Source organism: Battus philenor, unplaced genomic scaffold (assembly GCF_028537555.1).
Source record: "Battus philenor isolate CCGP_79_NKW_IND1 unplaced genomic scaffold, ilBatPhil1.0.hap1 SCAF_15, whole genome shotgun sequence".
Taxonomy (NCBI): Eukaryota; Metazoa; Arthropoda; class Insecta; order Lepidoptera; family Papilionidae; genus Battus; species Battus philenor.
In genome coordinates this window covers 4161738-4174594 of record NW_027181677.1, presented here as the reverse complement: position 1 = coordinate 4174594, position 12857 = coordinate 4161738, and the positions used below count along the sequence as shown (strand labels likewise).

At 32.5% G+C, this 12857-nt stretch overlaps 2 protein-coding genes across 2 annotated transcripts; one reads left to right on the top strand and one right to left on the bottom strand.

Moving 5' to 3' along the window:
- The first annotated feature begins 496 nt into the window (after positions 1-496).
- Positions 497-10971, top strand: AGBE (1,4-alpha-glucan-branching enzyme). Its single transcript, XM_068761597.1, has 14 exons — positions 497-682; positions 1645-1814; positions 2312-2529; positions 2857-3001; positions 3776-3866; positions 4166-4375; positions 5562-5633; positions 5745-5916; positions 6388-6597; positions 7125-7296; positions 7982-8166; positions 9451-9588; positions 10008-10121; positions 10748-10971. The coding sequence occupies exons 1-14, from the start codon at positions 570-572 to the stop codon at positions 10793-10795; spliced, it is 2058 nt and encodes a 685-aa protein (XP_068617698.1). The 5' UTR covers positions 497-569; the 3' UTR covers positions 10796-10971.
- Positions 10787-12856, bottom strand: LOC137918717 (glutathione S-transferase C-terminal domain-containing protein homolog). Its single transcript, XM_068761598.1, has one exon. The coding sequence runs from the start codon at positions 12783-12785 to the stop codon at positions 10983-10985; it is 1803 nt and encodes a 600-aa protein (XP_068617699.1). The 5' UTR covers positions 12786-12856; the 3' UTR covers positions 10787-10982.
- Between the last annotated feature and the right edge of the window lies 1 nt (position 12857).

Here is a 12857-nt window from a genome sequence, read left to right as displayed (position 1 = left end):
TACCACCGAATTATGATTATCGTAAATTTAAAACTTACTTTTGCAATTTACAAATTACATTATCATGATCAGAGCTTCGAGTTACATGGCTCCAATAAATACACGTTAAAACATGCAAATGTGTATCATACTCCCACAAATTATTGTATTTAAGTCAAAGACAGAAGAAACATCAGTTTTAAATTGAAGTAACTAAAATATAAAACAATTTTAAAATGATATTTATGTTCTTAAGTTGTACGTATAATTATTATTTTACATTCATTAATAACGTGAACAATTTTCAGCGTTATATGAAATACGAAAAAAAAACGATTTGAAATAAAAATCCATTTATTTCACCTAAGAAGTTTTTTAACTAATATCACACGTCTGTAATCGTATAGACTGATTTAAAGAATATAATTATGATAAATTGATTATAATAGTTTATTATTGCAATGACCTAAGACCCTAGTTATCTTAAATTGTAATGTATACCATTTGTGGGTATTTTATCATTTAAACTGCAATTATCTTCTGGCGCGGTTGTCAAGCGCGTGCGCAGATCGTGTATAGACATAAATATAATGGGTGGTAACTATTCCGCTATGGACCCGATGGACGTGCCTGTCCCCGACTTAGCAAAGTTATTTGAACGCGATGGATATTTGAAACCTTACGAACGAGAAATTCGCCGCCGGTAAGTTTATTGAGCTTATAATTAAATAGTAATTACCATCGAACCTGTATTTTGTATGAAATAGTAGAAATACGTTACAATTATAAATGTTAGGTTAGAAACTTTCTGTTTACGATATTGGCAACTTGAAGCGCTCTAGCGCTGCAATATTTATTCTCTTTGTCTTGTATGAAACCAAAATTAGGTTTTTTTAATAAATTGGGATTTTGTAAATGAACTTAAAGGTAAAAATATTAAATGTATTCTTAAAAATTTTTACGTTGTGAATTATTAAAAATTCAGTAGTTCTTACAAAATAAATGTGGTAAGCGCTTTTTTCGCTGTATTATCATCTTCAATGTCAAATTAAAGGTCGATTCGGTTTAAAGTTATGTCAATATGAGTATTAGTTTTTTTACATGGGTTTAACATAACATTAATGCATGTAACGCAAATAAGTTTTATAATAAGATGACGTTTTAGTAAGATCTAAAATGAAAAAAAAATATAAATACCGTCCATCTTTTACAGTTGTTAATATTCCCCTAACATAGTTTTGACGGTTAAATACAACGAAATATAATTATTTGTAAAATATATTTTAGTACGAAATAATAAATGTATTACAACTTAATTTTGAATAATAAGAAAGGTTTGTAAAGTTTTGTTTGGAAAATAATTATTTAGTATTTGTTAATTTAAAATTTCAATAAATATTTGGATAAATTATCATATAAAATTGTCATCTATGTGATAGTTACTCCAAAGTAAATATCATACTGATGCTCGATTTTTTGTGTAGTTTTGTTATTTTTACCCCTGAATTAAAAAAACTTATTTATGAATTACATCATCTAAATGATCTTTCCACTTTAATAATTAAATTTTTGAAATATTTTTTTAAGTTTACCCATATAAAATAGTTGTCGTAGTTGACATTTTTTTAATTGCCCGAAAATATCTCGATTGCTTCTTGATATCAGGTATGGGTGCTTCAAGGATTTATGGGACCGGATTGAATCGTGGGAGGGTGGTGTTGAGGCTTTCACAAAAGGCTATCGGTACTTCGGACCGCAGTTCAATGCTGATGGTTCTGTAACTTGGCGAGAATGGGCGCCTGGTGCTCACACCTTGCATCTACAGGGAGAGTTTAGTGAGTACTTAGCAGTTAATTGAGACCGAATTTCAATCTAATAATTTGTGTACATGACATTATTATAGTGTTATCGAAACCGATATAACGCGCCTTAGAAAAGAAAAGCCATATGGGAAGAAATTAGAGGATTTATATCGCGACCGCGAGCGCCAAGAGCGGACTGAAGAGTCCTGTTATGAACATTGACAACATTAACAATTGAACATTAACAACATTTTATTTTTGTTTTATGTGGTTGGAAATTGCTATTCTTCTGGACTATAATGGACTTAAGCCTCCCCCATAGTTTTCCAATAGGAGTGACAGAAGCGGCCTACATCCAGCGTACCGAAGACCTTGCGGGCAGATGACCCACGCTCCACTAGCCGATCCGTGGTTTCCCTTCCAGAAACAAAGCTCCAGCGGCAATATGTTCTGCGCGCTACATAATCGGTTGTTTTCGTCTACGGATGTTAATATTAAAAAGATTATAATAATTTTAATTTATTTTACAGATGGTTGGAACTCAAAAAGTCATCAATTCAAAAAGTTAGAGTACGGAAAATGGGAGCTCCATATCCCCGCGGAAGCGGACGGCGGGTGTGCATTGAAACATAACACCCGCGTACAGCTCATAGTCAACGAACACCTGTATAGGGTGTCGCCCTGGGCGAGTTACGTCAAACCATTCGAAGGTTTCACATATCAACAGTTCATTTATAAACCGAATGAGGTATGACATTTTAAAATGGAGTCCTTTGGCGTCAAGAATGCAATAAATCATCATTCTGCACACTGCGTCTCGTATTTTATCAGCTGGTTACTGTGAATGTGACTTTTTAATAAGGGCCAGTGTGGCTAGGACAGATTCACAGCATTCTTAACACAAGTTGGACCATAATCCATCCATAAATTGATCATTAAAATTTATTTTTAATTAATAATAATTCTGGTTAAATAAATAGAAAAATGACAACTCCTTGTAATGTTAATTTTTTTTAAATCTTCACAGTTTGTCAATATTTACAATTCAAAGCGTAAAAAAAACATTTTATTCCAGCCGTATCGATTTAAGCACCCAAAAGTAAACAGGCCTGCATCTCTTCGAATTTACGAGAGTCACGTTGGTATCGCAACTCCAGAAGGCAGAGTTGGCACCTACACTGAATTCAAAGATAATGTGCTACCTAGAATTAAAAATCAAGGTAAGTAAATAAATATTTAAAAAAATAACCTCTTTCAAGATCTTAAGACAGGAAAAAGAAGATCATTCAATGTGAAAACATTGAGTTTTCACATTGTATTAGAACGGCAGTTTATAAAGGTGTAACCAGTTAAAGAAACGTTTGGTTATTTATATTTTTTAATTTTATATGAATGTAAATTAAACTTACAATGCCTTTTTAAAATTAGAATGACTACAAAATATTTAGTATCGATAGTTGTTGAATATAACTATAACCTATATTTTAAATTTTGTTTCTCATTTCTCGCATAAGAGTCAAAGTGTATTATACAAGATTTCAAATAAATAAATGTAAGTTGTGAGCACCAGGCGCCCATTCTGGCCAAGTTACATAGTAGCATTGAACTGCGGTCCGAAGTACTGATACCCTTTTGTGAGTGCCTTAACACCACCCTCCCACGATTCAATCCGGTCCCATAAATAATTGAAGCACCCATGCCTAATATGAAGAAAAAATAGAAGCGAGAAAGTTTCAATTTTTCAAACCATTTAAAAAAATGTCAATTATGATAACTTTTTTATGTGGGTGAACTTAAAAAAAATATTCAAAAAATTTAATTTTAGAGTTGGAAAGACCATTTAGGTCATGTAATGTATTTCGGCTTTTTTGTCAGAAATATTACCGATAGATTAATTTACAACTAAGACAGGTTAAAGAAAAATTTTGTTAAAAATATGAAGCGATAATTCTGCGTGAAACGTCATTTAATTAAAATTTCAATGTTGTTTTCAGGCTACAATGCGATTCAATTAATGGCCATAATGGAACATGCTTACTATGCTTCGTTTGGATATCAAGTAACCAGTTTCTTTGCTGCCAGCAGGTAAGACATTTAGGACTCAATGATAACAATATATTACAATCTTTAATTGATTTGAGGTTTTGATATACAACTTTTAAACTTAATATTTCTAAAATTTGAAATTTATCAAAAATTAGCAAATCTGATATATTTATTATCTGTAAACAACACAGTTACAGAATAAACGTTTAATTACTTGAAGTCAAAATGTAGCTAAATATTGGTTTAAAAATTGCGTGGCTCATAATATAGATTTACATCTATATATATTTTTTGTTTTTATCTGTGTTGTTAAAAAAAATGATGTAATTTTTCTCCAGTCGTTATGGCACGCCTTGCGAGTTGAAGCAGCTTATAGACCGCGCCCATGAGATGGGGCTGTACGTACTTCTGGACGTCGTTCACTCGCACGCCTCGAAGAATACCCTGGACGGCCTTAACGAGTTCGACGGCACCAACGCCTGCTACTTCCACGACGGGCCAAGAGGCACGCACACGCTGTGGGATAGCCGCCTTTTCAACTACTCCGAGTGAGTGTTATATTGCTTTCTAGACCGCGGAATACAATCGGGTAAATAATAAGTATTAACTAAGTAACTGTACGGAGGTTCTAGCATTCATCAGATAAGAACCAATCTGCTGAAGAAAACAACCGTGATGCGTACTATTAAAATAATAAAAATTAATCAAAATCGATATTGTTTCTGATACATCGAAATCGATAAAGTTATTTTTAATTTCATTTGTTTTATAAGATAAATCTATATGCATATATATCAAATACATTTCCACCTACTGTCTTCATAAGGCTCAGAGATTTGAAATTTGTAAAGAATATTCATTTCACCGAGAAGGAAGACTAGGTTGTTAAGTTCATAAAAAATGAGAATTGTAAAAGGAATACTTCCAGATTTTTTTGACGAGGGACAGCTACTGCACCTCGCGGAATTATCAAAGGTTCTTCTCCTGCTGTAGTGCAACACCGGTCAAGTTGCGATTTCGTAGAGACGTCGGTACAATAAATTGATAATTAATGGCGGATGTGCAATGATTGAGGCAGTCTCTTGAACGGTCTGTATTATCTTGATACAGCAGATTGCCATAAACGAGTCTGTCGAGCTACTGCACGCTGGTTTAGGTCCTGTTGTAACAATGCAACAACTTGCGCGCCATCTTTCAATTTTGTAATCATGATGTCAAAATAATGTACGCAGGTAGTGGAGATGTGTACAGGTCAACGTATGATTAGTTTATGGCAATATTTAGCTGTTTCATACCAAATACAGCGCGTAAGTCGTAATAATCACAAAGAGTTCATAATTTTACACCAATTTAAAAGAAAAGTATTATACTAACTTTATGGTAATAGTGTCATAGGAAAGCTAAGTTTTTAAGCTTTAAGAAAAAATAAGTTTGTAATAAAAATTTATTCACGTTTTCAAATGCAGCGGCTTTGAATGTGTGGCTGGAGAGAGATTCGATTTGCTTTGCTCGCGAGTGTATAATGTTTACTATTTAGAAATGATAATTATATAAAGCAATGTCAGTATTGTATTTTTAGACATTGTGGTTTTTAATAGTATGATATATGTTCTAGAACATTTTGTTTGGTTAATAGCGACAGTATTGTTAATACAATAGTTTTAATGTACCCGTTAAGATATTGTAATTTCGATAAATAAATTTTTATTCATTTAAACTTCTCTTTATTTACAGAATTGAAGTGCTAAGGTTTTTGTTATCCAATCTAAGGTGGTACCAAGAAGAATATCAGTTTGATGGATTCAGGTAATTTGTGAACTCATTTTGTCTTGAAATGTCTAAATAATTTAAAGTCTAATACACCACTACACATTTTATCGTCGATCTTTTAAACTGTAAACAATTCTCTTTTTAAAGATTCGACGGTGTTACGTCAATGCTATATCACAGCCGTGGCATCGGCGAAGGCTTCTCGGGTCACTATGACGAGTACTTTGGACTGAATGTAGACACGGAGGCCCTTGTCTACCTCATGCTGGCTAACCAATTGATCCACAGCATCGATAACAGAGCTATAACTATTGCCGAGGTAAGCGTTTAAGAAATTAATAACTAAATAAAAAACTACAGGCACTTAATAAATACAAGAAATAAAAATAAACTCGTAACGCTTAAATTTCATATAATAAAAGATGCCACTTGAATCTTCATATTTTGTCTGCGATTTCTTACCGGCGCCAAAATAATCGTCGTTCCGACAGACAGCTTCATAGTAAAAATATTTTGAATTTGAATTATTAAAATAAAATATTATTGGCAGGAATACTAGCAACACTATTCTCTAAAATATAAAAATAAAGCATAAAATATTATAAGAGACTAAGGAATTTGGACAATAGATTCCGTGTCTATATACATTTTAAAGACAGCGACAGAAAGTGCATCTTTAACAATCAACCTGTATATTATATTTAATTAGTATATAATTAAGGTAGAAAAGATATATACTAAGAAGAAGGATACATATATATTAATTTAATCAATAATCAAATTATAACAGGACGTGTCTGGCATGCCAGCATCAGGGCGTCCCGTTACCGAAGGCGGCACCGGTTTCGACTACCGTCTAGGTATGGCCATTCCTGACATGTGGATCAAGTTGCTCAAGGAAGAGCGTGATGAGGACTGGAAAATGGGCTACATTATCCACACCCTCACTAACCGGCGTTGGATGGAAGGCACCGTTGCCTACGCCGAAAGCCACGATCAGGTCAATTTTTTATAAAATAATATTAATTTTTATACTTTAATATTTTATAGTACATTTGTTAACTATTTTATTTGCGTAGTGCATGCTGTATCTTTGTTACAATTTTTTGTGTGTACTTTTTTTAATAACTTGAAAATATATTTTTAATTTATATATTGATTTAAAATAATAAATATGACTACTTTTGTCCAAATGTCAAACAAAAAATCAACCAGTCACAGACTACCCCGGTATTTTAGACATCAATGATAAAACAAAACCTTCTCTCACGGTCTCAAAGTTCCGGATTGATTACACTCTATTGCTCATCTTGAGAATGAATAGACTACCTTGTAAGCGGCCTTTTATACCTAGGACATAGGTCCAGCAGTTAACGTTTTAGAACTGAAATGATGGTGATAATAATTTAATTTAATAACAATGATTGAATTTAATGAAGATATTTGAATATAGTAAGGATGATTGAATTTAGTGAGGGCGATTGTATTGAGTGAGGATGAATTTAATGATGATGATTGAATTTACAGGCATTGGTGGGCGACAAGACCATCGCGTTCTGGCTTATGGATGCGGCCATGTACAGCCACATGAGCACACTCAGCGAGCCAAGCGCCGTGGTCGAGCGTGGGCTGGCTCTACACTGCATGATCCGGCTCATTACGCACGCGCTTGGTGGCGAGGCCTACCTCAATTTCATAGGTAATACCAACCTATTATACCGGATGTTGTCCTACAAATCAACGTCAAACAGAGATCATGTAATAAGCCTGGTAGTGGCAAACTTTATAAAATTGATTAAAATATCAGTTATAATATTATGATTTATTATTATTTATGATGTTCCATGGAGTTGTTACCCTGCATAATACGGTTTGGTACTAATCTTAGATTTCTATAGATATGGATTCTATAGACAAAAATTTAAGTGACACCTGTATCTACTGTAAAAATTAAAGAATTTAAATTAAATTTTATTAGTGTAAATAACACTAAATTAACGATTTATATGTAATAAGTTAGTAACTGTATAAAATTCCACCATGAGATTCGGCTGATTTTTAACTGTTTATTTTATTTTGAATTGCTTAACCGTTAGAATCTATGTTCTGAAGTTTAAATTCTTGAGATGCTAAATAAACCTTCAAAAATTAATCACATTGGGTCTTTGCGATAAAATGACAGGAACATCATTTGTGCAAAGATGTTACAAGAAATGGTAATCGAGATATTTTTCCGATATATCTATTTAATTTATACACGGAATTCACCCTTAAATCCGTGCAATAATGATGTGAAACAAACCATGCAGCAGAGATTGCTCTACCAATCTTGGTAGATTTACATTTGTAAAAACAAAGAAAAAAATTGTGTTCTCACTTTCAAGGCAATGAATTTGGACACCCCGAGTGGTTGGATTTCCCTCGTGCCGGCAACAACTCGTCTTACCACTACGCCCGCCGCCAGTGGAACCTCGTCGACGACCAGCTCCTCAAGTACAAGTTCCTCAACCAGTTCGACCGCGACATGAACGAGCTCGAAGACAAATACGGCTGGCTGCGCTCTGACCCGGTAAGTGAACACCTTAGGGTTGTTTATTCACTTTATTTTACTGTTCCTGTCCAGAGTGCCAGAAGTTCGAGTATAACTTTTAAATAGATATTTGGTTAACTTGCTTCTTTAAAGAAATTGAAGGAGAAGGTGGCAGATCAGCCTATCAAACTAGTAAATATGAATATTTATTGAACAAATCGTTAATAATTTTCAATCCGACTTTGGTTGGCGCCTACACCAAAAGGAGGGTGTGGTGATGGCAAAGGTCGGAAAGTTAAGGCTCCCTTCCACTATAGTCTTCTTTCCGGAAAAACGTATTTTTTTCTGAGATGTAAAATTTGTGCAAATGCGAAACGCGGTCGTTAGTCTGATGCATTATTACGTATAAATGTACAATGAAACTGAAAAACTGCTAAAATTAATGTTTCGATGAATATAAAATCAACCGAAATAGATTAATAATTGAATAACTGTGAAATGTATCAACTATAATAATTAATATTTTATAGAAAATTACTGTTATTATATTATTATAGCTGTGACAGATGTTCGAACTTAGAAATCGCGATGTTAAAATTTGCAGACTAACTCATAGTCCCATGTTGAATACCGAAGTCTTGTGGATTAGAAAACATTATTGGTAACTGCTATAAAAATTAAATCAATTCTGTATGTATTTAGAAATCATATATCTGTTAACTATAATCTTTTTAAAACTTTTGCACATTATATTTCATATTTGCATTTTGTTTTTAAAAAAATATTAAAAAAAACACTTTAATGTTTTGGGAATTAGAGCAACACAATAGAGATTTATTTACTCAAATTAAAATTGCTTGGCGCTCGCTGTACTGCTAAACGTTTGATCTGAGGCTCCGGACAAGCTTTTCAAACCAGTTGGATTGTTGACAAACTTATTAGCTACTTGTGGAAGATTTAAATGTTTTTGTAAATAGACTCAATATATAATAAAAAATATTATAGCATACATAATAAAACATTGCATAACCAAGAATATTGCTTTCACTTTAATTTATTGTCTTGTTATGTTTAACTACTGGATCATAAGCCATCTATCATGGATTACAATAAATCATATTTTTTAATAACTAGGTTATACCATGGTCATGGTTAAAAGCTTTAGTATTGATTGATTGTACCTATCTTATTCTATTATTAAACTGTATATTGTATGATTAAAGTTTATGTTAGATTATAGTAAATGTAATATAAAATTCTCACAGTATTTGAAATATAATATGGAAACAGCATTATGTGTAATTAATTATTTATTCTCTTCAGGGTTTTGTTTCATGCAAACATGAGGGTGACAAAGTGATAGCATTTGAGAGGGCAGGTCTTCTCTTTGTGTTTAACTTCCATCCGTCTCAAAGTTTCACTGACTATAGAGTTGGTGTCAATGTGGCAGGCAAATATCAGGTAAATAATGTTTATTGCTGTGTTTATATGTCTAAACAGATTTTTTCTGATACTACACATCACCTCATTACAAATTTCAATACAGATTTTTACAAAACTTATTGTTGTACAAATTACTTACAGGCCAGGGCACTTAGGTTATTTTCATCTCTGCCTTTTTTTTAAATAAAAAAAACTATTAAAGGAAGCACTATAAATTTAATAATTTTAAACCGAAAAATAATTTCTAAGCTAAATAAGCATTATGAATGCAATAGACTAATTCTTTTAATTGAAAAAATTTGTGGCAATTAATTTCATTGATAATTACATACTATGTCTATGAAATTTAAGTGCTTTGTGACAAACATATTAAGTACTTTTTAAAACTAATACATTTCTTTTTTATTATTAAATGACTTGTGATTATTTCTCTACAGGCTGTGCTGTGTTCAGATAGTAAAAAGTATGGTGGGTTTGGACGTGTTGAGCCTGAAGGAGAGTTTCACCTGACTCAAAATATACCATGGGGCAACCGCAATGATTCTGTGCAGGTAATAACTGTTACATAACGTGTACATTATTATCTTAGTCTTTTGTATAAACAACAAATTGAGAAACGATAGTAATAAGACAGAAAAAGCTATTTCCTATTGCTTTATTTATGTACCACACATAATTTACAGCAAAAGTATTTTCAACAATTTAAAATTTTTACATCTTTGAAATATTCATTCTACCTGTATTATCATCATCATCTCAGCCATAGGACATTCACCTGCTGGACACATGCCTCCCCATAGATTTCAAATAGAACTGGTTTGAAGTGACCTGCCACTGGCATCTACCAACACCATTAACAAGGTTGTTTTTCCACCTTGTGGGCGGATGTCTTACACTATCCTTGCCGAACCATGGTCTCTACTACAAAATCTTAAGACCCTAGCAGTAGATATGGCCTGCCTACTGCCACTTTAACTTGCACTTCAATCTGCTGGTCTAAGTTAGCAACTTCCCTGATCTCCTCATTTCTAATTTGATCTCATAGAGAGACTTGTAAAAATCCATTTTATTATTTGATCCATATATATATATATATATATATATATATATATATATATATACTACAATAGATATGCAATATATGAAAAAAATCTAAAATATATTTTTTTTATTTCAGATATATATTCCTTGCCGTACAGCAATTGTATACGCTAGAAGCGATTAACTAAAAAAAAAACTGCCAAAAATCACATTTTTATTTTTATTTGCTCAATTTTGAAACTCTGCTATAATCATGTCAATAAATATAAAAATATGGCTATATAGTTCATACTAACTTTTGTATGTAATTTAAGATTGTATTAAATTTTGTTATAAAAAATAAACAATTTATAAAAATAATTTATTTATTTCTAAGATGGTACACCAATCAGTAGGTTATTTTTCGGTGTACAGGATAGTGGTGTGAGCCTTGACAAAGTTACCTTATAACCAAATTCATATGCTAATCTTGCTCGATCAGAATCTATAATTGCCATGCATCTTGCTCCTCTCTCTGTTAAATGGTGATTTTTGTGAGTCTGATCTGCAGCATGACCAATGCACAAATACTGGTCTATATTCATACCATTAAATTTTACACTTCTTGGATAAACCAGTCTGTCAGTAACATGGATCGACCCGTAACAACATGGACATAAGGCGAATTTTGCATTAACCTTTAAACATTTGTCCAGAACTAAGTCACTTGCAACTCCACAAGCATGTAGAGCTACTCCTATATCAAATTTACCAACAAAGAAATCTAAATTGCATTGGAAGAAGTAAACATTCTTCAACTGTAACTTGTGAACCCGTTCTCTTGCTCTTAGTAAAGACTCTTCCTTATTTTCTAGCAAAATTAGTGTACATCTAGGTAATAAATATGCAAGAAGTATGCCTAGGTGTCCACTTCCACTGCAGAAGTCTACAATTAAGTCCTCATCTTTTGCAACTTTAAGAACAGCCTGGGCTAAATTTTCAAGTTGTTGAGATTTTCTTTCAGTCCTCACGTTCGGCAAATGTCCAGCAAATGGATTAGCACCATTTGGAATTTTTGTCCAGTCTATTCTAGATTCAAATTTATTGCAACTCACGGGCAATTCCATTCCATGTAAAAGTAAACTTAAAGCATTTTCTATATCTACCTCTTTAGTAAACAATCTCTTTTTAGGGTTGTGCCGTTTTGGATCTGACTTGTAAAGGCTTACATCATCAACAGTGGGAATGAGAATATTGTCTACCTTCAAGTTTCCAGGGGTCACCTTAGGAAAATTATCTAAAATATTTTTTATGTGTGATATACTAGAAATATTTAAAAACCATTTGTATGTTAAAGGTAAAAGAGTTTCAAAATAACTGGATCCTAGTCTTTGAACCATAATATTGAACACAGTTAATAATATTATATCAGCTAAAGTTAAAAAAGGACCTTCAGCAAATTGATGACTAATATTAAGGTCCTCAATTTTTGTTGTACAATCCATTTCAAGTTCCTTTCTTACATTTGATTTCCATTTTCGAGGTTTCGAAGTTCTTACTTTATCTAAAACATCTTTAATTTCTTGTTTACTCTTATTTTCAATAACATTTGAGTTTCGTTTTTTCAATTCTCTTGCTATTCTATAAACATTGTGAACTCTTACTGGTTTATTAAGGTGGTTTTCAAATCTAATTAAATTTTTAGGTACTTCATGTAGTTGATTATTGTTTAATATCTCTTTAACAGTCTTTATAATATCAACTTCACAAAATTTTGTCCAAATAGATACTTCATTAGGAGCTTGTAAGCAACTTCTTCGAAAACCTAGTAAACCTTCTTCGTGCTCTTCCGGTAATTTTTTTGTGGACCTGTATTTACAAATCCGTCTAGCTACACCGCAGATACCGGATATTACAGTATCATTGCATTTCAATACCGGGAAATTACACAATAAAACTTGCCATGGAATGTTATCCATCGTACAAACTTCGAGGTTCCTGTCATGTAACATAAATTTTGTATCATCGTTTTCAATTACTTTTTCTTTATAAATAAATTTCATATCAACTTCACACGGGCTACAAAACTTAAAAACACTGTATGACACCAATGATTCTATCGATATGTCAATCTTGTATGATTCGAGGTAATTTGTGGGACTAGTGTATGTTTCCAAATATATTGTATTACGCATGATAAAATCTTATTTACTAATACAAACTAAATATGTACAGTATAGGTTATATTTTAAACGTGACAGACGTTA

Excerpts from the sequence above, each read along its gene's own strand:
- AGBE (XM_068761597.1), top strand. The coding sequence starts at position 570 with ATGGGTGGTAACTATTCCGCTATGGACCCGATGGACGTGCCTGTCCCC. Across the intron at positions 8,167-9,450 it reads GCTGGCTGCGCTCTGACCCG|GGTTTTGTTTCATGCAAACA; the intron begins GTAAGTGAACAC and ends TATTCTCTTCAG. Across the intron at positions 10,122-10,747 it reads ACCGCAATGATTCTGTGCAG|ATATATATTCCTTGCCGTAC; the intron begins GTAATAACTGTT and ends TTTTTATTTCAG.
- LOC137918717 (XM_068761598.1), bottom strand. The coding sequence starts at position 12,785 with ATGCGTAATACAATATATTTGGAAACATACACTAGTCCCACAAATTAC.